Raw genomic sequence first — 26,472 nt, 5'->3', positions numbered from 1 at the left:
AAATTCTCTGTTTCCCGTCCTGGACTCAGGCATATTAGAGGATATGCATGCTATATTATTCGAACGAAAAATGATCAGCGGCGCGGCGCTTCCAAAAAAAGTTGACGGTGAACGACTATCGAAGATTTACGAAAATTCCAAGTACTGGGTAGTGAATGCGGCTCGAAGTATAACTCGCCTTTTAAGCTACAAGCAGGCTTTCTGTTGTCGTGAACGATTACCACAAGGCCACGAAAAACTCATATAAAAGTATGGGCAGTGAATGAATGTTCGAACTGGAACTCGCCACTAAAGCCACGGGCCTGCTTCTTCTCGCCGGATGTACTACTTCTTAGGCAGAAGGATATGTCACTTAGTAAGAATTGCTCGTAACTGATCTACCGTCCATGTAATGAATCGATTCGCATTCCGTTCACCGTCATGACGTATGAAAAAATCACGTGTTCATTAGAATGTATTCGGCAGTGCATATCATGCGGGCGGGCGGTCCATTTCCATTATAAGATTGGCAGCTTTTCAAGCCATTATTTACCTGGCACAACCATAAAAAGCTGCATAAAAGCACACTTAAGCTTGTTCCTTCCTTTTTAAGTTGCAAAAATGATACAAATGTGAAGTGTGTGCCAACTTGATAGCACGTGAGCTGACACCGTTTCGAGATGGCAGCCTGTCAGTACACAAGAATAACCGGAAAATAATGGAAGAACACGGAATAATGGAAGTTTTAGAGCTGTGACAGTAACCAGATGCGGGCGGTGGACGGGAAACAGAGAATTTATTTGGAGTGGTCTTATACAAAACGCTAGCGATGATCACTTATCTGATATCTGTAGGTAGCTCAATCTTGGATTTTTACTGAGAAAGACAGCCAGATTTAATACAGTGATTACACCTCAAGGGGATGCAACTGCAGGTAATTACAAACATACGTACAAATTTAAACTGATAATGAGAGAGAGACCATCATTATTGATGAAGTAAATTACATAATTGAGTGAGGTGAATCCTTGGACACACACTATCAAATTCTCGAAAAATAATGTTTGGTCCATCCGACAGTCATACAGATTCACACTTAAGCACAAAAATTCCCAAAAGCACTAATAAATTTCACGATTACAAACTACTCAAGCCCAGATCTAAATCAATGTCATTGATCATTGGAACAGTTTACCCTCAACTGTGATTAACATCAATGGATTTAAGAACAGACTTGATCAGTTTTGGACAGAATCCAGATGTGGACACAATGCAAGGCCTATTAATAATTATTGTTGATTTGTATAGTATTTATTTTTATTAGAAATAGTAGCATAAATCAAGCTTTGGTCACACTTTTATAAATGCTCCTATTGTCATCTACATGCATACTAGTAGATTGCATGCCAGATGAATATCTCCTTTGTTCAATTGACCTTATAATATGTGACTGACATGAACGTGTGGGTATCAAAGTTTTACTATGACCCACATAACTTAATAACATTATGCAACCTATAGCCATCCAATTTTCACTATTTAATTGGCTTCGTAGATATTCTACTCTACCACTGAGATGTGACTTGTGGGTGTAGTTTGTGCTCCAGCAGTCACAAATATTATATTGGTGCTAAAAATATTACACCTGTTGCATAGCTTATCACATTATTTGGTCAGCAAAATAAAAACACATTTTACAAAAACAATGTTCGCAACACAGTACTCCTAGCACACCATATACAATATCTGGAATATATAAATATGCGTTTCTAAAAATGATATATGCAGCAACTGTTGAATCACTGTCCTTTTGGGGTCTGATTCTGGCTCTTGTTGTGGCTACATAAAGAAATTTTGCAGTAAATAAAGTACCCAACCAATCAACTAACAAGTAATACATGTGCTCAATGTGCAACAACTATAAATCAAAAAAAATTGTCACATGTGTTAGTAATTTTAGAGAATGCAAAGTCTGCATGTGCAAGTGCATATTTCTGTTGCTATTAAACCCAAATGCATGCCCACTGTGCATGGGTTCACTGAAAGTAGATAATCAAATACAGTATCACAAAGAATGTAAAAAAAAATTTTTTTTAATGTATAGTGGGTTAGCAGGTTATTTCGGAGCAGAAAATTTTGCACAAGATGCAAAATCTGAATTTCGAAGGATTTTAATTTCAAAAAGTGCATATTTTGAAGTCCGGGTGGATTTCAAATAAACAGAAATTCGTGTCACAAATTATGAAGATACGTGAATGTTTGCCAAAAACTGACTTACTGATGGAATAATTCCCATCCCTGTGCACTGGAGAGAAGACTGAGGGAGGCTCGAGTGGAGTAAATTCACTGGCTCAATCGTGCTCAATCGTATGTGAGCTAGCTGGCTATCTAGCTACCATAGATTCTAGAGCAGACGGCATCAATTCCCATTCTGGATCATTTGTTTTCTGGTTATTGGTACAGCAATGATACAGTTTACCCGTTATCATGAGCTAAAACTCTAGGAATACACAAGCAAATCACTGAAAGTTGGATCATGCTTTCACTTGTGGGAATTTATTTTCAAAGAACAACTGGATGTGGGAATTCATTTCTGAAGAGAAGGGCCTCTTCGAAATATCCGAAAATACAAACCCTTCGAAAATTACCAGCTATACGGTACCAAGAGTCTTATTATGGACTCTTGACAGTACACAGAAAAAAAAATTAAAGCACTTTTTGTTGGTGGTTATTTAGACTTCCTCAAGACCAACACTAAATAAACTATCTGGTAATACTCGTATGTTAATGACAAGTCTCTCTGTACAGTGTCATGCACCATTTTGTGTAAATATGCATTCCTTACAAATATGTGTACATGATTAGAGCCACGACAGATTACAGGGGTCAGTACTGTGACCAAAATAGTAATCCAGGATTAATTAAAAACAGAGGAGAGCAACAAGAGCTGCATTTTGACATAGGTATAGTTTTGGGTACAATGTTGTCCGTAATTCTCAAGCTCCACTAATTAGTCCTGAGTTATAACATAAACTATACAAGTTATTACACTATGGACATAGAAAGTGAATAGCTAACAAAGAGTATTTTAAACACACATAATCTATGATTGATAAGTGTGTGCAATGCATTAACATAAGATTTAGCAGGTGTATGTGCTGTACTGGTGTGTTTTTGTATTAACATTTCCGTATTAGGCTATTAACTCCATTGGTGAACAATACCATGACTGGCTCAACCACAGGTGATAAGTTGGTAATTTAACGCACAGTAGCAGAGCCGCTCTGTATAGCTGTATGATAGTCATCACCTAGAGCGGCAATTTGACACTTCCACACACTGGGGTCATGCCTACTTGTATGGATTGCATGTTGCTGCCTATAGACAACATGGAACCATGCCTACTTAAGGGAATTATGCCATGTGGCTGTCTAAATATGGAATCACACCCACAGTGGCACTGTACTATTGCAATGGAATAAAAAAATATTTTCAGTTGCTCCAGCAATCAATTCCAGCAGTGTATGGTGAAGAATCAACTCTTTTTAATACCCTCCGGCTCCATTGTTCTATCTCAGGAGTAATCCTCACCACTTTATAGGCCTTGCACACCACTCCACCAACCCGAGACAAAAGTGAATGATACTGTACTTCTGGAAGCTGCTGCTTTGTAAAAATGGCCATTGCCACAGTTTATAGCCTGTATATGAGTAGCTACGAAATAAAATTCAGACTAAATCTTAAGGAACTAAAACTCACTACAAAGGAACTCAAACAGGAACTTGCACTGTAGTATCCATAAACTGTCATGCACTGGGATAAAAAATAGTTATATCCCGTGTACTCGGATGATGTCATTTTTATTATACTCGTCCTTGGCTTTGCCTTGGACCTGTGTAGTAACTATGATATCACCCCTTGTAATGGGATATAACTATAACATATACCTACAGCACAATCCCAATAAGTGGGTGTGACTAAATCTATGCCTACACAGACAGCAACAAAGTGAACACACATCCCTGATAAGTGGGCATAGCTCCAATATTTCCATCAGTACAAACAAGCTTGTTATCACACACAATCTTATCCTCTAGATATTCAATGAGGCAGAACCCAAATGACCCAGAAGCTACCATCTTCCAGCAGCTAAAACAATGCAAGGTATTTGCTGTATAGCTACTTTCACTCAGAAAAAATCGAGTAATCTGGATGATCCAAGCCAGTTTCAATGTTGGAACTAACAAATACCCACCTCGCTATAATATGTAGAAACTATAGTGTTAGATAAATGAGCTCAATGATCAAACTATGTGTTAATTTTCACAGGCCCTATCAATAATATTATGTGTACTCAATGAGAATTATTTCTGTGAAGTATTAACTCAGAGCTGTATCTGATTAATGTAAATTCTAAAGTACGTACACGGCATATAAAGTAAAGCACTATTTGCCATATTTTGGCCATGCCACCTTTCAACCCAAAATGCTACATTATTTCTACACTGTAAATGCAGTATATACTTCCAACTTTTAATGCCTACAGAGCTAGCTCACAATAAAGTCATTCACAGAATTTTCAGAATGTGCTGGCTGTGTATGGGTAAACAAAGAAAACTACTCAAAAGTATATAAGTGACAATTTTAATAGTTACACTACCAATACTGAGTCCTTCAAATGCACATCAACTTACTTCCATATCCGCCCAAGTTGATAGAAGTTAGTGAGAGCAACAAACATATTAACACTCAATAGTGTATAGTTCTTAGGTATGATCACCAGTGAATAGCGTGACCAGATAACACCTACATGTGAGAGATACAAATAAAAATGTGAGTGCTCCTTCTACATAACACACAAATATACACTGTAGATTGATTCACTGTACAATGTCCTGATCCCGTATATTTATAATAATATGCAAATGGTAATTATAGTGTAATTCATAGACTTTATATACTACAGGCAAGTCTCAATATCTAAACTCATTCAGACGAGTACAAGAGTATTTCAAAGACTACTTTATAACTCTCAAATAAAGCATCCACACATCAAATAGCACAGCAGTACTGTTTAAGTAGAGATCAGCCTAAAGTGATGCATGCCGCCTCTTAAAAATTATACCAGAGACATCTTACACAATGTTAATCACCTTTACGGAATACACCTGGATATAGGATTTTTTGCCAAAACTCAAATTTTGGTCTACCAGCATGCTTGACCACAGTCGCAAGGCTGGAGGCAGTGCACAGCCACCATTATATGCCACAATAACAAACTCACCAGTGGCATGTGCCTTTTGGGGTTACGAGTATGTGCCCTCAGCTCCTTGTCTTTCCTTTCATCTTCAATCAGGCTAGTCGTCGTCTTCTTTATGCAACGAACCATATTGAGGCATTAATTTTCAACACTTTCCTTGAGCGGCATATTTAGATGCCACAAAATAATTTAAAGTGCTTATGCTACTGTAAAAGGTAGTGGACACTCGGTAGATACTTGTAACTTCACAATAGGTTTGAGAACATTCATTAACAATCTTGATTGACTAATAACAATTGATTGCTAAGACCACACTTTTTAATTTTCTATTTACAGTGCTCCCTTGATTATCCAAACACTTGGCTATCCAAACAGTAGAAATAACTGCTCTATTAGAGTATTTTGTTTACGATGTATGTTCTATTAGAGTATTTGAAAAGGGCTCTATGAATGGGCTTTGATTACCCGAACTTTTTGAATACCTGAACATGTCTTGGTCCAAAGGGGGTCAGATAATCAAAGGAGCACTGTACTTGAACACAATAACCTCACCCCAGGGAGGTAATACATGCGTTACATGTACCAGTATAAATTCACTACATCAAAAAACATTTTCACATGAGCCCAATAGGTTCTGTACATTATACTGATGGTGGGGGTCACTGGGAATAAGTGATATTGAAGTTCTTATTTTAGTACTCTACAATGATGTGAATTTCGTGACTATAAATGGTCGTGTTAAGGAGAAACTAGACTTAACGTAATAACAACAAATGGCAGTCATGGAGTTCCCACAAAGGGTTACAACAATCTTGTAATGACCATATACAGCTGTTCACGCCTGATATAACACTATGAACGTGTACCTGAAGTCTACAAAATACTTTTTAACTAGTACTCTGGTAGTTTATGTAATATGATTAGTATTTGCGCATGAGTGTCGTACCCCTCCTGACCTCATCCTCTTATTAGTCTAGTTGTATTTAGAATGATAGCATGGTGAATAGAGACCACGTCCTTTGTAGCCAAGAGGATTACTTAATGTACTCTAACAGCAGTTACTCTAACAGAACGGTCACACAACTGAAACAAATTAGTATATTAAAATGAAGTAGGGATCTAACAAATAAAAGTAAAACAAGAGATGAATGATGTATACAGTAGCTCAGTCATTGAGCAAAATAATTGTCATAACATGCCAATGTAGGGATTTTCTCACAGAGCTGTCCACCATTCATTTCTTGTTTTACTTTTTCATTATCACTTGGATCCCTACCTCATTTTTAAATTAATAATTTATATACTAGTTAATCACTTGGTCACTTCACAGATCACCTTTATAATGTTAGCACATAGGTCCATGCATAATACCTCTCCAAACAAACATTGTGCACTATTGGTAGTCATACACGCAAGCTTTTAATGTACAGAAAAGTACAGTAGAAAGGGCCAGTTCCTCTTAAGTATATCCACTACACCATCACACAATCTTCCTTACCAGTAGCTGCTAGTGATGAACACTGACCAACACTTAGATTCTCTGGAGGTCTTGTGACGGCATCAGCCAGTCCAGCGATGACCAGACCCTGAGAAAAAAGTCAACAGTCTAAGCAGTGCACATGTGTGTGATACTTTAACACTATCCTACTTACAGTACAGTAGTACTGCATATTAGAGATCATGAAGAACTGGGCCTTTCCAGCCAAAAATATCACCCTAAAATCAGCCTCAATTTCCCTTCATGTAAGCTTGGCAATGTTGGTTAGGCACAGCCAAGCCCAAAAATGTCTTCAGACCAACCCCCAAACCCTTCCAAAATGTTTCTATGGAATTTTAAAGTTTTTCTATTTTATACTGATTGACTGACTGACTAACTAACTGATGCCTCCAGCCAAGCATAACTCGGCAATAGATAAGGCTATGGGCTTGATTTCTTCATTGTTTGATGTTGCTTTGTCCCGAGGTGTGCCTTTTCTAGTACGTGCAATACATGCATCATGGACTAGTTCCTTCGTATTCCAGTTCTTTCCGCTGAAAGTATTCTCCAAATGCATTTTAGGCAGCGCGTGTTATTTTTGGGAGAATCTCTACATAGTTTGATAATCTACCCCAGCACTATCTATGGTGACATTGCAAGTTGTTTCATCTCACTTATGAGTTATTTTTCACTACACTTGTAATATACAAGTAGAAGGAAAAATTAGGAATTTTAAGTTGGATTAGGGATAAAAAAAAGTAGTGAAAGGAGGGAATAGCTAAAAAGTGGTGACACAAGGAAGGTTACAGATATACTAATGGATATTAAATCCCTAAACTCCACTAGTATATCTACAGCCTACTATTCCCTTGTTTCACTGCTTTTTTTTCTTTGATCCCTAATCCTACTTTAAATTCCTTCTACTTGTTTGTTTACTTTTTAGTAACATAATTATACCCCATTAAAGGAAAGAATGGCATTAGGAATGTCATAAAAGTAATTTTGCTTCAGGATGCATGTCCCAACAATCAATTATGTAATGGAAAGGGAGGTGGCCATTACACTTTGTTTTCAGCTATGCACCGCCCATTACACACACAGCATTACAAATGAAGAACAGTATGAGAAGCGTCTCTACAATCAATCCAGTCACAAGTATTGGATTATAACATAGTGGGGGGCATGACCTTCCACTAGTATTGGTTATCATTGGTAACAAAAGAGTAATAGAGCAGTCAATTACTCTAGTAGAACAGTCGCATCTTAAAATTTTTCTAGGGAAATGTCCCCAGACCCCTCAGAATGGCAACCCCATCTCTGCACTGGTGTATGTTTCAAACTCGCTATTGCTCCCCCCACTCTTTGGTTTGATCCACCACCCCTGCACGGTTTGGCTGCTGGGTCGTTACCAGACTCTTTATAGAGTAATAGCGGTATTGAAAGTTTATCAGCCACCTACATATATGCACCAAGGATTGCTTGTACAAAATGTATTGTATCATATTATGTCATATTGTCACTGCACAGCTGTTAGGTGCAGATACACTGTTTCAGGCATACTGGCTAAACCATACATGACTTGTATCAGTATCATACTGTAAGACACTTCACAATACAAACTACCGTTCTGGTATATTTCTACAGTGAAACCTCTCTTAAAAGGACTCCCATCTAAAGGAGAAACCTCCCTATAAAGGACAGTTTTTGAGATCCCTATACACTTCTACTAATACAATTTTACCTCTGGAAAAGGAAAACCTTTTTATAATCAAGATCCCAAAGTGTCCGTTATATAGAGGTTCCACTACATTAGTCAGTCAGAATGCATAATGTGCAAAAGAGAACTTTGTGCTAAAAACACAAACATCATACCCATTTGAATGCTGGCGCCCAGAAATGGACAGTCTTCAACCCTACACAGTGAAAGAATAGTATAAGGTATGGCATACTGGTATAGTATTAATATCATATGAAACAAATACAACAGAAACAAAACTCCATTTGAAATTTTACCTCTTGTATAAAGCATGGACAGACAGAATTTGCATTTTGGGTAACAAGTTAACAACAAGTCATTGATAATATAGCTTGGTATATACAATATACATACACGCACGCACACAGAGAACATGCATGCACGCACGCACGCACGCAACATGCATGCATGCACACACAACATGCATGCATGCACACACGAATGCATACTACATACACACACAGAGAGACACACAAACATAAACACACACCACACACTACAAACATAAAGTATGCTGTTTACACAATGCAGTAACTCTAGGCAACCTGTACTCTATGAGTCTGTCTTACAGATGAAGCTGTCAATACACAAAGTCTCATTTAGATTTTACCCATTGTGAGATTACCATTTCTGATTTCTTTTTATTGCTTCAGTACATTTAGCCCATTACGGTGGAATTACGGAGCTAGACAGTAGGAAGAGCAAAGAATTGATTTTTATAGCAGCTTACTATAGGAGCTTAAATTGGCACCGATAACTTGTACCTTGGACTACACATTTGGTTGATCTGCGTGCCATGAAATGACAATACTGTTTTCTTCTATATGGTACACAATGATGCACTTATTACAAGTGCCTTTAGTTACAGACATGAGCAGGCAAAAAAAAAAGATAGTACGTACATATGTATGCTTCACTGATTTGAGACTGTGTATTTAGCTGTGGAACTATACAGTAGGCCACATGTGTTATCAAGCATTGCTAAGAGAGTGTCTAATGTAGGCCAAGATTGTGTGAAAGTTATATGGTTTCATTTCGGTGTAATGTAGGCTGCCTAGTGATTTTTTCTTCGCGTTTAACCAGAAAGATCACCCCAGACTTCAAGCAGTGCTGTTGCAATTTATCAGCATGGTTGATACAGTAACTTTGAGGTTATCTGCATGAGAACCACATCTGATAGAGAGTGAAGTATCATTTGGAATTTCAACTACAGTACATCATCATTAAGAAATGAAACTAGATTTCAAGTGTACCGTATTATTGAAGGAGTACTGTCCATTGTATATACTCACTCAATCTTGGATGGTTTGCTGGTTCATGTAAAAGTCGTCTCAATCATTCATCACTGTGTGGCTAAATTACTCGATAAAGCGTACAAATACTACAATTCTATACATTATACTGAAAAGAAGCCATTTACCTTCCACGCAATTCCTTTGTTATGGGATTATATAGTGCTAGACGTTCTCCCATATTATTGTTATCATGAATACATTGTATGTCTCCATATTTAAGTGCATTCAAACATTTTTGGTATTTCTAACATACTTGGTAACTGTTAGACATGCAGGTTAAGTTATAGTTATATCCCGGTACGAGGGTGATATCATTGTTATTACACGAGTCCGAGGCGGAGCCGAGTACGAGTGTAATAACAATGATATCATCCGAGTATACGGGATATAACTGTTTTATATCCCAGTGCGCGGGAGTGCGCAGAAGTTTACGGATAGTAAATTAAGTTCCGGTTTGAGTTCCTGTCACTGTGCTCAAGATTTCGTCCGAATTGTGTGGAGATTCTACTTCGTAGCCACAAGAGAGACCTTACATACTGCCTACAAACTGTAGCGAAGGGCGGTGTTATGAAGCAGCGGTTCCAGGTACGATTCGCCTTCGTCAGAAATTGGTATAGTGGTGTCGCGTGGTGTGCAAGAGAAAAATAAAGACCAACAAGTGGCTACCATAGTCCAAGATAGAACGATGAAGCTAGAGGAAGTTAGTTCTTCACCATAGTGACCGTTGGGAGTGATTGCTGGAGCGAAAATCATCACGTACTATTCTTGACATTTGTTAAACTATCGTATTGGTAACTTGTAGTGTTATTGTGTAAAGGATTAACAGTTTTCTTGTAAGGTTTAGTTAGTTTTAAGTGCTGTATTGGTGTGTTTTGTATCAATATTTCCTTATTTGGCTCTTTGTTCCATTGGTAAACAATGCCATTCGCGGTTATTATGATGTCACGAAAGAGACTGAGTGGCTCCGCAACAGGGTGATAAGTTAGTTATCACTGGGTGATAACTAATATATCGTACAGTAGCAGCGCTGCTCTGTCTAGCTGTATGGTAGTTATAACCGCGGCGCTTTGATACTCCCACGTACTGGGGTTTAAGTACATTTATTACTGATGAGACATATTGTCCTACTCCTGGAATACTAATACTCAAATGGTAACAGCACTGTAGTGGTTCATCCGTGTTTTCAGAAATGAAACATGCACTTTTTGTCTGTACAAAGGCATCTAGTATAATTACTTAAGGCATTATGTGAAAACACTCCAAAAGTTATCGCTATCACCTTATCAGCTACTTTTATTACAAACATGTTGTTGACATGGAATGGAAGCAAATAAAACCTCAAACCACAACCAAAAAGAGACTACACTCTTTGCCACATGTTTACACAAGTACACCAAAATTATGTGCAACTGCTCTATAGTGATGTACGGCATTATATAAAACAGGTACATTTATACAACAAGGGCATAGCACTCCAGTATAACCTGTGCTCCTATCTTCGTCCTTGATCAATAATCTGACTGATAATAAAATCCACATTTGATTCTTGTATAATTTGTAAAAAATCAAAGTGCAATTTTAAGTGACATACACTTTACAAACGAAGTATGCCTTTTCAGCTACATTTTTTTTTTACCAGGACAAAGATCAGAGTACAGGGTAAATTGGAGTACTACCCCCTTGCACAAATACACGAGCACTCAAAACATTGTACAGTAGTAGTACTAGTAAGAACCGGGGTAAGAACAAAGGAGATGTAGAAGTTTTTTTTGTTTGGTTTAATATAAAAGATAATAATATAAATCAATATTATTATAGTTACAGAAAACGAATTTTGTGACATTCCTGGGGCCAATCAGCTGATGGGATATAAAAACTGTCCTACTACAAAACATTACACAACTTACCAGCATCATGATACCACAGTAGTTGTATTCTTTTGGGTAATGACGGAACAATGGCGGACTCTAAACGAGTTAACGCTCTAGTCACAGCAGCCATATTTCACTGAACTCTTCAACCTCCTCCCTATTATAAAATTCCGAAATAAAAACAATAGGCATTAATTAGAACAATAAAAGAGCTTTATCATTTTCGCTCGCATTTTGAACCAACACTAGTTGTTGTGTTATGAACATACAGAAGGACAGTAGCGAAACAGCGTTTTCTTTTATTTCGATGGATCCTAGCGGCAAATTGATGATAAAGGCCCAACTGGGCGACGACATTCGAATGTTACCCCTGTTCAATGAAGATATTACGTACGATGAGTTGATATTAATGATGCAACGAGTGTTCAGAGGGAAACTGAACAACACAGACGATGTGACGTTAAAATACAAGGACGAAGGTAGGTTTTTGTTAATCTCGGTGGTTGGTTATGTCATTGTGATGTAATGGAGTGGGTGTGATTGTGTGTCTTTGTTTAGATGGTGACCTGATTACAATTTCTGATACATCAGACTTGAACCTTGCAAAGCAGCGACACCGATTATTGAAGATTACGATATTAAGTAAGCTTTATAATATGAATATGCTCTTTGAAAGTAACAATCATAACTTACTTGTCAGCCCTTCTAGTCAATATAGTTGTATTTTTAAAAACGTGAAAGTTTTTTACCATCTTAATGTTTTGACATTTGAAGGACTCAATGCCTTCGTATTTACCAACACTTCAAGTTAGGTAGCCTGTGTACTCATCTTTTATCAAATGTTTGCAGTACAGTAGCTAATTTGAGTGATTTTTAACAGTTAAAGGCAAGGAGGTACTACCATTGGTGGATGCTTCAACAGTCAAAGATGTCCGTAATGAGCTCACTTTGATAAGAGACAAGATTAATGGATTACTGGAAGCACTGGATATTACGACTAAAGTGCCGTCTGCCCAGTCATCATCAGAGCAACCACAGCAATTATCCACTGGTATGGTCAAGTATGGTAATATAAAGTTTTTTTTGTCATTTTATTTGCCACTTACTGCCTTTTATCTTGCACATGTTCATGTATTCGTAACTGAGGAATTATCAGTGTGCAGAGAAACCTGAAGCCAAATTTCTTGACTTGTTTAAGGAGGTGGTTACATTGCAGGTCACAAATGGTACATTTGAGGATGGTTACAATGGCTACTTTAGATACATGTAGTTGACCTGTGACAGCTTTCAGATTCCAATGTTTACTTCAGCTTAGTATATCACACACTCTTTCTGTTCCCATGTACAAATGAAACATGCATTTTATTTGAAGTTTGTGTTGTCGACTGTTTTGTTTCTACATGTTTATGGTTTCATTTTGTGTAGTCCTTGACCACTTCTTAGAATTTCTCTTTAGATTTACAATAATTTCTATTGTGTAGGTGGACAACAGGCACAGACTGAGATGACATTCCCACCAGTCTCAAAAGCAGTGACTTCATTCTTTGACCCACTGAAATCTGCCCCTCAAACACCAGTGGCCAGTGAGGCATCCCCAGGTATCATGTCTACACCACAGTATTTTGACAGATTGTTGTTTGTGTTTATCAACTAAAAGCATCCTCACTCAGTAGTATTTAAATTTCTTGTGTATTGTTTGCTTGTCACCACTAAACTTATATTGACTGCTTTTGGACTCCACTGTACTTTACATGTGTTGACCAAAGCAAATCGCGAGGGTTTCTGTTTAGAAAATTATTGACACAGAAAACCAAATAATGCCCTGTTATTTTAGAAATGTTTACCATGAGCAATCTGTCAAAAGCTACATATTTTATGTACGTACATGACTGTGTATTTACTGCACAATTTTTGCTTTGGTCGCAGTCACCACTATTGCCAGTCATCAGACTCCAATGTCATCGTACGCTAGCAGTCCAGCCTCCAGCTTGGTAGGAGCTCCACCCAGCCAGCAGCAGTATAGCTCCAACGCTGCATCAAGCAGCAGTTCTACTAGTCATTTGTTTGGTCAACAGCAGGGAGCACCATTCTTAACCCAGCAGCAGCAACAACAACAAACAGCGTCTTTGCCAACTGGTAATGGTTCTTCCTATTCACAACAGCAGCAACAGCAGTCGGCGTCTTTGCAATCATCATATGCTCAGCAGCAACTTCAGTCGGATAACACATCCTATCAAATGCCAACTGCTTATGCTGGTCAAATTACTGGTTATGGTACTGCAACTGCTACTGTAGCCCCACCCACAGGTGCCGCATCACAACAAGTCTCAGCAGCTTATCAACAGCAACAACAACAACAACAACAACAACAATACCAAGCTCCTACCAATGTTAGTGGCACCTACCCTCAGGCATATTCCAGGTACCCAGCAACAGCCACGCCCCCTCAGACTGGTCCAGTCTCCAGCCAGGCATACTCAATGTATGGGCGACAGCAATACCAGTACCCTTACACCAGTTAATGCTTGAATGGACTTATGTACATGTTGAATATAATAATTATGTTGGAAACGCTTGTATCAGTATTATAATAATGTATACAGATCGTGTTGTCTAATTATATTTTTAAAAGTATGCTGTAATTTACAGGGAAAGCAAGGTTTTAATTAAGACTTGGGACAGAATCCCCCTCCAAACACTCCTTGCTTTTTGCATGGTAAATTGAAGGGGCATAGAAAACGTCCACCCTCTCCAACAGAGGGAGCAGTCAGTACAACTGTCAGCTAATGCAATGATATGTGTTTGAATCTGAGTCAGAAATCACCTACCTGCAACATTTGTAAAAATCAACACTGGAAATGATTCATGGACATCATAAAAAGTGTGCACTTCACATTCTATATTATAGTGAAATGGCTTTGTCTTCATCATACAGATGCTATCTGGATGTGCCCCTTTGAACCACCTGCAGCTGGATTAATCTTTCCGTGTGCTATGCCTGTAATTTGAATACTGCCTATGCTCAGTAGCTGACTGTTTTATTAGAATTTTCTTGTGAATGTGCACTCACATTTAAATGAAAATTATGCTGCTGATCTTAGTATCACTATAACTAAAACTAATTAGTTTAACTAAATTGAATTTGAAATGTAAAACTTTAATTTGACCAACAGTTAGCTACTTGGTAAACCATTTATTATCTTTGCTATATAATTATATAAATGTGTGCTTTATTTGTAGTCATACAGGTGTCTAAAGCAAGCTATAATATGAATGCTTAGAATTAATAATTCTATAGGTTAAGCAACAAAAATTATGATGAAATACCCACTAAAAATAAACCCCAGCTACTTATAGTAAGTAAGCTAATCAAAGCTAAAAAAACATTTATTTGCTGTTGTTGATTATACAATTGAAAAAACTAAAATTAATTTTCCATACTAAAACAACACTATAGCTACTGCTGATCATGACACAATGCTTATTGATGACCATTATAATATCTTGTCCGTACCTATACTCCTGTGACTACAGGTATAATGGTACAATTCCATCATTCATAGATTATTATTGTGATAGTGGAGTTGATAGTAACCCACAGAAAGGTGTCTTCTACACTATTATGGACTGGTGAAGGATGCACTCCATGCAACTTCTGTTGCTCACATAGTGGGATGCCATGGCTCTAAGACACTACCTATTCCAACTACTGACTACATTGAGACACGTAATTGTCATAATAATAATATTACTATAAATATAAAGAATACAATGAAGACACTGCCGTGGAACTGATGGAGCTCTGCATACAGTGACACGTTACAATTAAGTCATGTGTCTTGCAGTGTGCTAACTTCTGTTCACTGTTTGCATACATGTGTATATATAGCTGTATACAGTTTACAAAACACTAATGTTCCATACATTTCTCATTGGGTATTATATAACTTTAATTTTGTTTATCTTTGGGAATTTAGTTTTGTACACCAGCTAATTTTACATGTGTGCTTGATTTACCAATTCATAATAATAATTATGACATTTTAACATGTGCATATACATGTGTACATACACGGTACTTGTACTATTCAAGGTAAGCAACTTTGCACAATAAAATATGTTTCCATGATGTTTCTATATATACTGCATGAAACTCTTAAATGAAATTTTAGAAAATGTATAGTGTTTTCTGCTAAAATTGTCTCAATTCATGTCACATTTCCTGATTGGAATTGGCACATTCCTTCATAAAAATTACTAAAACTAAATTGACTGTGACAATTCCTTACACAATTCCATTTACATTTCAAGAATTTTGCACATCCCTGAATATGAATTTCTGGAAATCTCAGGAAATATTAATGTCATAATTTGCAACACTAATGGTGTCACAGCCTGGTCATACACCTTCCCCATGGTTACTCGTGCGCGCGTGCATGTGTACATGTATTGTATTGTATTGTAGTAATGCTTTACAGTGACCAGCACTGAAGGTCTGACAGCAACATGTGCTGCAGCCTTAGGATTACCTAACCTAATTTCAAGGACTTGGACTTAGTGGCTTATAGCTGAAAAGGTGTAACAGAAAAGGGGCCAAAGTAAGGAAAAAATCCCTCCAGCCCCAGGAATCGAACTGCAGGTCACCCAATGTCTAGTCGGGGCCACACTCAGTCTCCTCCAGGAGGGATGGATTTTCTTTCTTAATCCTAAAGTATTTATTGTATTAATGCTTTACAGTGACCAGCACTGAAGGTCTGACAGCAACATGTGCTGCAGCCTTAGGATTACCTAACCTAATTTCAAGGACTTGGACTTAGTGACTTATAGCTGAAAAGGTGTAACAGAAAAGGGGCCAAAGTAAGGAAAAAAATCCCTCCAACCCCAGATGTGTGTGTGTGTTGGGAGAAGCTCACTTAGTCTATGCTTTTGACTGCATACCAAGAACATGATTGCATGCAACTCTCTCTTTAGACAGTAACAGTGACAACATTATACTTGTGTGGAACATCTGTCAATTTCTATGCAGACTTTATTATATGTACAACAATGGAAACCTTGCAAATCTATGCAGTGTATATAGTCATATAATTCTGCAATTAACACATGTCGAATAAAGTTGATTTGGCCTTGTAGTATACGTAACTACACTGTTTATCTCCGACTTTGAGAGTTTGACTGTAAGCATATGTACTATACAGTATGCATTCATAGAATTTATTGCCGCGTAAAATCAGTTTAAAAATTTTATACACAATACTGACGTAAATTTAATCCCCCACAATCATTCTCAAGAAGCTAGCATGACTATATTTACTGCATTAACAACATTATGTATTTATTTATTTATTAATTTAATTTTAGCTATTAAGGCTGTAAATTTACAGCACAAATGCTAAAGGTCTGTATAGGACACCTGGTCCTACAGCCTGTTTTAAGATGTTATATAAAGCATGTTTGAAAAAGTGCAGAAAGGAGAAAAAAAATTCATGACTGCATGGACCTGGGCAGCCTTGAACCTGCAGCCATCCAATTTATGCACAAATGCTTACAGGAGTCTGCCAGGTGGTCAGGATATTTTCTCCTTGTCAATTTCATGTATATGTATCCATGGGAACTCTATAGAGAGTGACTGTGTGTATGCACTGTGTACATTTTGTGTGCAGTCAATTATATGTACTGTGTGTGTGTATGTCTCATTAACATCCGAGAGCTAGTGCAATATGTGTTATATATATACATTGACTTTTCCCTTTGGACTGAGGTGTGAAAGTGGTACATACGTAGTGGGGTTTGCAAAAGGAGTTTTCCACACACTTACCAACTTTGATGATTCCTAACTTCAGATTGGAAAAAGCGAAGCTGGTGTCTTCCAGAACCATGACATCCCACTCTGTTAGCAACAGAAGTTGGGTGGAGTGCATCCTGTTAAAATTCATAACACTTCATGGGTGTCCACATTATTGTTTAAATTCAGAATCCTAGGAGTAGTTGTAAAGGTGCTGTGATGACACTCACAAGGTGTTTCAGAGGAGCGATAAAGTGTTACAAGAGGTGATGGTTATATAGCTATAGTGGGGTGTTGTAGTGACACACTAGGCCTTCACTATTTTCCAATGCTTTGATGGGGGTGGAGCCACTTTAATTCCTTCACTTACATTGATAGTTATTTAGGAAACAAATGTGTTTTTTATTAGCTTTTTTAGTTGACCTGTGAAATACAGTAATTCAACAGGATTGCAAATACACGTACTTGCTTACATTTAATGTGAGTTGCAAAATGTACTTATAATCTAACTACCAAAAAAGTTTTAATTGTGTTTCATTCATAAGAGTGTTACAGATGCACTGGTGTGGCTTTGACACCTCTTAAGGTGTCAGTAGTGTTGTAATAACATCCCCTAGAATTTTCGAAAAAATTATGTGATACAGCTGTACCACCTCAATTTTAGCAGTGCAGTCCATAATGGTGTAGTGTAGAAGACACCTTTCTGTGGGTTACTATCAACTCCACTATCACAATAATAATCATTTCCTATGAATACTGGAATTGCATTATTGAACCTGTAGTCAGTATATGGACAAAATATTGCTTTCTGCTGATGCTATTTTATGATGGCCTGTTGCATGACTCTGTTTGACCATGAGTAATCAACACCCAGGTCCATCCATCACTATATCCATTCTTATTTGATCGTTTACATAAGGACCAAATGCAGCAGTTATTCCAACTTGCTCACCCTATAGTGACCCTACCATATACACTTTAGTGTAGCTTTTTCCATGAGTAGAGAACTTGGCACTAGCACACCCAGAGGGTTACAAGGACATGATTGTAACTTGTTGGACATGTCAACATGAGCCACTCTTGTCCATCCCTTACTACCACAATGTTCAGTATCATGTCACTTAGATGTCTTTAGATGATAGTAACCAGAAAGGGTATATAGCAGGATACTTGCCTAGTATCTCCTTACAAGAGGAAAATCTGTCAACTTTTTTATAAACCTCTTCGTTGGTGTTGCATGTGACCAGCAGATCGAAATACTCACAAGTAGGATCAACAACTGAACCAACATCCTAGTATCTTGATGTTGTTCTCTGGCAATCCTACTGCTTTTTATGTCTAGCTGTTGACCTTCACTAGAATCATGAGGTGTATATGTGCTAATCATGTGTTTATAACATGCTAAGTTTTGTGTTAATAGAAAGGGCATCCTGGCATCTGGCCATCTGTTGTTTGCTGAGCCAGACACTGCTGGACTTTTAGGATGTAATTTCACTGGTTGCTTGACAGTTACTTAAGAAGCTTATTCATAAGCATATCACAGTAATTGAAATATATTTTTGGCCATAATGAGAGTGCGTACATATGTACTAAGCATTAACATACATGCTTGTATTACTTTAGGTGTTAGTACTAAAAAATCCATTGAACTATATGTTTATTGGCAAATTTAAACTATCTGTAAATAGATGAAAAACACTATCATATACGTAACATACAATGCTTCCTGTATTTTGCATGTGAATGACTAAGGAAAAACCCATACAATTGCAATGATGAAATTATAGGTTTGAAATCCCTTGAATTTGTTGTAGTCTATTGGTTGAAAGTAAAGCCTCTGGATGACAATGGAATGTCAATTATCCTACATGTATATTTCACAAAATGGGCCTGGATATAGATGGAGCAATTGAGAATGGTGCGAACATGGAGTCTTGAAAATCATGAGAAACGGTAAAGAGTAAATAATTACTCCTGATAATAGACACTAGTGGTACCCGCGCAAAATGCGCATGATACTAAGACAATTGTTATGTCCCACTGTGTGAATACACTTAAATTCGAACATTACTAATGATCAAGGAGTAATCACATCATTATATACCAACAAAGACCTTATTACACATAGCTACTGATGTGCGCGCATAATTTCCTCAATTGTGTAAGGCACTAACACTCTAGTGTGGCCTTGTACACTGGAATTTCTGCACATCTGTGCAGTACTCATGCAGAACACAGTTCACATGAAGGTAGTGTATCAAGATGTGTGGCGCTAACATCTAGCTATAATATTAGTTGGTGACCTTGCATATGTAGGTTGACCCTGTGCACTGGAATTACATTATCTGTGTCAGAGGCATGTCAATATTATTTGTACCCATGCAAAATGCAATTGATATTAAGACAATTTATATGTGAATGACTAATATTGATAAAAGTATAATATTTGCATCAATTTAGATATATATACACTCAATTAAATTAATGTAATCAGTTTAGTATTTGTCTATACACTACATTGGCAGTAAATGTATCTCCATTATGTGTCCCTTGTCTGGTAGAGCCTAAAATTTCAACCTTGACATCTGCAAATCTTCGTGCCCTTGACAATGCACCATTTAATTGTCCATGTGCAAAACATGGCTGCTCCATATGTAATCCAACTTTTGCAAATGTCTGTCCTTGAGCCTTGTTTATGGTCATTGAGTATGCCAGCCTTAAAGGAAATTGACACCGTGATAACACAAATGGCATGCCACTGTCAGATGGTGCAAGTAGTATACGTGGTATTAACACTCTGTAGCCCACTTTCATGCCTGTCAGCACCTCTGCATCAATACTGTGATCATGCATGTTACATACTTGTAACCGTGTCCCATTGCACAAACCTTCATGGACATTCATATTACGCAATAGTATTACAACTGCGCCAACCTTCAGTGCAGGTTTTCCTCTTTCAGAGGTAAAAAATGTATTAACCATAACTGTTGAAACCAAAATTTTTGTTCTTCCCTTGTTATCTAAGAGTTCTTTAAAGGGTCAGAAATACTACTGAGATCATTTTGTGATAACTTTTTTATGGAGCTCACTCCAAAGACATCCTAAAGAGCTCACTGGTCTTGTAATGCCATTCCCAGAATATGAAGCCTCGACTTTGCAAGTGCTAGAAGATTTTCATTTCTGGTCGAGTTATTTTAATTCAGGTACTGTATAATGTGCCGGTGCCCATCCTGGTCCGGTTACTCTAGCATTCAAATCAGTAGCATGTTACAGAAAACAGGCTGTGCCAATCAGATTATGTTGTTGGTAATCACAATTTTTTTTTAAGTTACCATGCATTGATACTATAGAATTATCAAGAGTTAATAATAGCTCTTGGAATTATGTAATATGTTTTGTGAAGATGTAATGGCTGCTTGTAGTCAACAATAGGGTGTTCTTTAAAAGAACAAAAGATAGAGGTAGAGGGCCATGTAGTTGGAGCTGGTGTACTCGTGATGCCTAATCAATATAAAAACTATTTTTTTGGTTGTGCTTTTTGGTTGAGTTTGTTTAACCTATAACTATGCTTACTTCGTATGGTTGTTAAACATGCCATTCTTGCTGCCATTGTGATCTCATTGTTTATAATTATCTTCCATAGTTGCAACTCTGTAATGCTATAGTGAGAGTGACCAGACCCTTCCTCTTTTTGTGAAGGAGTGGGTGCTGCCAGGGTAGTACTCTTTCTAGTAGGGTATGGGTGGAATCCTTACATTGTGCAACCCCCAGAAGTAAATTCAGAAGTTGTTCTGTTTAAACAATTACTATATTCTCCATATGCTGCTGATGGGACCAATGCAAAAGGGGAACCAAACATCTATTCATTGCTTGACTACGGAGACCAGCCATTGTTCTTGTAGTATTGGTATGCTCTATTAGAGTATCTTGCACCTTCATTGTTTACTGTGAGACTGTCAACCATAGTCATATCACTAGGGTGCTTTTCAAGAGAGAATTTATAGAGAGCCATTTGGAGCATTTTGGCTTCTTGGAATGGAACCAAAGCAATGGCGGATTTAGCATGGGGAATTTCCAGAATGAGGTTCCATGGAACCCTTTGAACTCCCTGGATCTGCCCCTGTGTTTATATTTGACCAGCCGTATTTCCAGTCTGTATTGTATCACTTCCAGTAAATGCAAGTGCTGAGCAAATATTTAACATTTCAATACTGCAAGAAACAGGATGATGCTAAACCTGTTATATGCCATCGGCTTTTATTCAATTCAATTCCATGATCGCTTCTGTATGATAGCGATAACCATTCACAAATAATTGAATTATGCATATAATATGTGATTGCCTGCTGCCATGAATACTCTCACCACCAACCCTACATGAAACACTGCCAAATGATAGTGTCACTGAGACATTACCAGCTTTCTCAGAAGTCTTAAGGGTAAACTCGGAGGTACCAAGAGTTACTTAATACTGTAGCTAATGGAACTCTAGTAATCAGATATAGCAGAGTCAATTATCCACAGTTATAATAGTGAGCGAAAACCAGCTGTTTTTGTATGGTTCTATTTTGCAGTAAAAAAGTATTGAGTATAAAAATATGCATGCTACGTAAAAAATTGTGCATGTTTTAGTTTTTATGTACTGAAACAAAGCACGAATCAATAAAACCTATATAAACCATCAGATTTGCCTTTTCATGGGACAATTTTTATTTCATGTATATACATCAGAAGCCATATGAGTTATGGGTGATGCGGTAAAAATTAAGTTTACCATGGTCACTTCATTGTTGGAATGGTCTTTTTCTTTGTCCACTCCTTTGTTACTATAGATAACGGAGAAGCAATAAAATAGAATCCAAGGAATGGGCGAAAATAACCGGTCTTTGCTCAGCCAATCACATACGCAGTCACAAAATATTTGTAATTATTTCATTATATCTTTTCAGTTTTAAGTATTGTTTTCTATTGCAGATCTGTAATGGCCACTGCATGATGAAAGATAAAAAAGAAGTTGTAACTTGGAAAGAAGCTGGCAAAGGATGTGTCTTCAGGGTGGCTACGTTGCATTTAAAAACAAAACTAGATACTCAGTATTATTATCTTAGATGTTAAGGTACTATAATTTTAGACTATATGTGGTTTATTTACGTAGTATATATTATGGAGCATAAAATACTGTATATTCCTTAGAATATGTTAGTATGAAGTTTACATGAGTACTGTACATTATTACTAATATGAATACACTATGAAAGTACATGTAAATGAATACGCTATGAGAGTGCATATAAGTATGCTATGAGTACATACACACAATATGAGCATTGCCATGAGTACACAGTACTGCACGTTTGTTTATAGAGTTTAGTATCATTCTTCATTGGAGTAGCCTAGTCTCCCCAGAAAAGCAGCCAAACGAGTCTTTCTACCTGGCTTATTGCAGCCAAGGAGAATGGATTCAAGGGCTGCGTAGAAGTTGCTGCAGCCCTCTGTGTAGTGCATATAAAATATATAAAATGCACCCAATAGATGGATGGCAGCCAGCTCTGGTGGCACCACACAAAGAATTGATCTCTCAGCCACAAGAGCGGGCTGTAGTTTGTCCTCCTCATCCCTTTTTAGAACAATACATGGTTGTGCCATGGGCAACTGTTTTACCACATCTTCTGTGCTTCCATCCTTTCAAATGCAACAAAAAATGTCAATAAGTTGGTCTAGCATACTTATGCACATACAAAATACTGAGGGAATGCATTCCAATGTATTTGTTGTAAGACATGTGCTCTAAGTATTAATTAAAATTCCAAAATTATGATTGCATGAAATCTTGATTGTATGTCATCACATGCAGTATTATTGCTTGTGTATATAATTTGACTTACATCAACTACTATGCCACCAATCAAATAATTTGCCATGGTCATATAAAAGAAAAAAATTAACAACCTTGTTTTATTACTTTTCTATATTAAAAGCAGCTTTGAAGGCTTAGCTGCTTGTAAAGGACCAGCTATTTGTTCAGCTGTGGGTTGCAACTCATAGGTCCTTATTAGCACTCTGGATCAACAATAAGCCTAACTAAATTCTGGAAAACCAAAGACAACCATTTAGTTTTGTTGTACAACATTTCAAGTCTATAGATATTCTAGTATGTCTATATAATGCACCCCATCCCAATATAAAACTATAATATACAATTAGTCCGCTGTAGGTTTAGTCCCATTTTTCCTATCCACACACAAAAGAAAAGTACAGTGACCTGGCTATGTGAGACTGTATTGCTAAGGGATACTGTACATAGTAAAGGAAAGGCAAAACTGATTAATACTGTTTCACAAACTCACTAGACATGTACGTACATGTTTTTACAGAAATACCAAAATTACAACTGATGGAGTAAGATATCACAAAGATAAGGCTGTTATACTTGAATTTGATAATAACTTACCGTCCTTTGGGAAGATAATGGAGATCATCGTAACATGTGAAGAAGTATTATTTGTTACATCAGCTTTGCATACAGTCATGTATCATCATTTTCATGGCTATGAAGTCCTTGGTACATCTGAAATAACAGTTCGGCGACAACAAACACACAGCACTTATCATTCGTTGGCAGTATCAAAGCCCTATGGAATGCAACGCAAAACAATGATCTGCTTGAAATATCATGTATTTGACAACTAGTTGTGAACACACATATTCAAAATATTATACGTATATACAACAACTATGACAACAACAATAGAACACATTATAGTAAAGTTTACTCTCAAAAAAAGTCATTACTCTGAGGGCTACAACTATAGTATGTTCACGTTGAGCTGAATCCTGAAAAACGCCTAAAAATTAAAAGTGGATTTTTTCTCAACAGAGTTAACATTTCAGCCAACTAGATGATTATTGGTAACAGCAAAGGTGTCAACAACAGACACGTACGGTTTGGCTCCATTACAAGTTTGGGAAAGGGCTGTATTGGACACTGTACTTATATGGCTTCCCCATAGGAAATGTATTGTGAAAATTTTGATTGACTGTAAATATTATGTCTAACATTTGAACAACAAGATTTTTAAATTTTTTTAGCAGGTCAAGCAGTACTACAAATGAGCCAAATTTCAAGATCGTGTGTAATTACATCCATGAGTTATTAAATGTTTTTGAGGGTTCAGCTCAACGTGAACATACTATAGTAGTTGTAATTTGTAAACAGGGGTCCACTCAGTAACTATTATTACACATTATACACTTGTTCACTATAAGCTTTAAACTAAGTGCAACCTTCTGACACCTATAACTACAAGTGACACCAGTGAGCCACACTTTCTCTGGTATAGTTCAGCAATAAAAACTTCTTTGTTATAGAAGGACACTCCCCATACACTATATCAGTGTTGTCAGGCCCAAATGTAATCAATCATGTGCTGGATACAATGCACATTAGAAGTAATGCATTACAATTTCCGGATGTAATGTCCATTATAAATTACATTACTCATTGCTTTGTCATGCAGCACATACATAATTACTGCAGAAAGTAATATAACGTAATGCATTACCCCCAACCGGGCTCTGTTAAATGGATTTTGTTGTCTAGAAGGAGTTGAAAAGCAATGGGCTGTTATAAGATAAACAGTAGGAGCTAATACTGAAAAACATCCACAGGTATTTATTTTGCTGATCAGATGATGTCTCTCCAAGGATGGGCTTTCAGGTACATGTACAAGTTCGCTCTTCGATCAGCTGCTGGCACCGCACGTGCCACAGTCCATTTAGCCCGAGAAAAAAATGATTAGTCATACCATGCAACAGTTTATGAGTTGACTTTATATTGTCTCGAATCAATGTGTTAACTATAAAGCTTAGAAATGGCAACGATACAGTTTTGACAATGATAATAATATAAATAAACACTTAAACAGTGGGCAGAGAGGCAAACTCTGCCCAGTCCTGGGACGATACAGTTACATTTACCGTGCTATGTAAGTTACTGAGCAAACTGCACACGTAACTCACGCTTGCCAGTTTAGTGATGGTAATAAACTTCTCGGTTCATACGAGTCTACGTCTAGAGATTCACTGATCTGTTGATACATGGATCCTGTACGAGTATTCTAATACTTTCGTACAACTTTACTATTCTAATAGTTCAGGGCGCAATTGCTGACTTTGGGACATATGTGGCGCCCAGACACGATGCTGGACGGATGATGGGAAACTACATGGGGTGGCCTTATACAGAATCATCATGAAACTTAAGTGTGAGTGTTAGGTGTGTTCCTTCATAGATAATTAATGGTTACTCGGTATGTGACTGGATTTATGAAAAGGGGTCTTCCACACACATCCAATTCTATGAACTCAGAAGTCCATAACTCACTGCTCAAGGAATGTATTAACTTGAAAATTTGTCCATCCACTAAACTATGTTAGTGCTCACTACTGTCCAATTTTGTAATCAATAGCCTTTTCAGTCTAAAGTTATGACAGACCTCTCAACCTGGAAGCAGATCTGGTTGTGAGAAAGCCAGCCACCCATCCCCATGCAGCTGTGAATCCTACCATCTTTGTGCTGGGGCTCATGCACATAGCTACATTTGTTTTAACAAAAAAATGTTTTAAAAGGCACAACTAGCTAGCTATGTGAGTACAGTACTGCTGTTTACCGCAGCTTATAATATCTCTGTACTATAGTGTAGCCTACTATATGAGAAGAACCTACTATTTTGCTCCATCGTTGAATCACGTGATATCAGTCTTTCAACTCAGCTGATGTACTGGTTCACCAGTGATTCATTGTTGAAATCACCACCCATTTCTTGAGTAATCAGTATCCAGCTGTGGATTTAGTGTTCAACACAGATTTTCCACACAAGTACACCTCACAACAACCGAAATTAAGCAATAAACATTTGTAATAACACAACTGGTAGGATTTCACCTAATTCTTCGCGGTTTCCCATACTTTTGAATATGTCACGATCAAGTCACTTTGCTGCCAAACTCAATGAACTGAGCCCTATTTAAAGGTGAAATCCTTTGAGAA

General features: G+C 37.3%; 2 protein-coding genes and 1 long non-coding RNA gene across 3 annotated transcripts; 1 reads left to right on the top strand and 2 right to left on the bottom strand.

Annotated features, from left to right (window-relative positions):
• Window positions 1-1,627: 1,627 nt before the first annotated feature.
• Window positions 1,628-11,834, bottom strand: LOC136257650 (uncharacterized). Its single transcript, XM_066050899.1, has 5 exons — window positions 11,675-11,834; window positions 8,589-8,629; window positions 6,738-6,825; window positions 4,674-4,785; window positions 1,628-1,818 (listed from the first exon to the last, which is right to left on the bottom strand). Exons 1-5 carry the CDS (start codon window positions 11,766-11,768, stop codon window positions 1,779-1,781), a joined length of 375 nt encoding a protein of 124 aa, XP_065906971.1. The 5' UTR covers window positions 11,769-11,834; the 3' UTR covers window positions 1,628-1,778.
• On the top strand, window positions 11,820-14,292 carry LOC136257649 (protein TFG-like). Its single transcript, XM_066050898.1, has 5 exons — window positions 11,820-12,117; window positions 12,197-12,280; window positions 12,519-12,689; window positions 13,120-13,236; window positions 13,565-14,292. Exons 1-5 carry the CDS (start codon window positions 11,898-11,900, stop codon window positions 14,158-14,160), a joined length of 1,188 nt encoding a protein of 395 aa, XP_065906970.1. The 5' UTR covers window positions 11,820-11,897; the 3' UTR covers window positions 14,161-14,292.
• Window positions 14,293-22,588: 8,296 nt separating this feature from the next.
• On the bottom strand, window positions 22,589-25,582 carry LOC136257708 (uncharacterized). The gene is made up of 3 exons (XR_010702126.1): window positions 25,443-25,582; window positions 23,875-24,055; window positions 22,589-23,105 (listed from the first exon to the last, which is right to left on the bottom strand). It is a non-coding gene; the product is annotated as an uncharacterized lncRNA (long non-coding RNA).
• Between the last annotated feature and the right edge of the window lie 890 nt (window positions 25,583-26,472).

The sequence above is a fragment of the Dysidea avara genome, chromosome 6, assembly GCF_963678975.1.
Source record: "Dysidea avara chromosome 6, odDysAvar1.4, whole genome shotgun sequence".
Taxonomy (NCBI): domain Eukaryota; kingdom Metazoa; phylum Porifera; class Demospongiae; order Dictyoceratida; family Dysideidae; genus Dysidea; species Dysidea avara.
This window is presented reverse-complemented; position numbering and strand designations above follow the sequence as displayed.

What these genes read in the sequence shown, in the direction of transcription:
- LOC136257650 (XM_066050899.1), bottom strand. Translation starts at nt 11,768, where the DNA reads ATGGCTGCTGTGACTAGAGCGTTAACTCGTTTAGAGTCCGCCATTGTT. An exon ending in ACTGTGGTATCATGATGCTG is followed by an intron (nt 8,630 to 11,674) that starts GTAAGTTGTGTA and finishes TTCACTGTGTAG; the next exon opens with GGTTGAAGACTGTCCATTTC. An exon ending in CAACTTGGGCGGATATGGAA is followed by an intron (nt 1,819 to 4,673) that starts GTAAGTTGATGT and finishes TTCTTTATGTAG; the next exon opens with CCACAACAAGAGCCAGAATC.
- LOC136257649 (XM_066050898.1), top strand. Translation starts at nt 11,898, where the DNA reads ATGAACATACAGAAGGACAGTAGCGAAACAGCGTTTTCTTTTATTTCG. An exon ending in GTTAAAATACAAGGACGAAG is followed by an intron (nt 12,118 to 12,196) that starts GTAGGTTTTTGT and finishes GTCTTTGTTTAG; the next exon opens with ATGGTGACCTGATTACAATT. An exon ending in ACCACAGCAATTATCCACTG is followed by an intron (nt 12,690 to 13,119) that starts GTATGGTCAAGT and finishes TCTATTGTGTAG; the next exon opens with GTGGACAACAGGCACAGACT.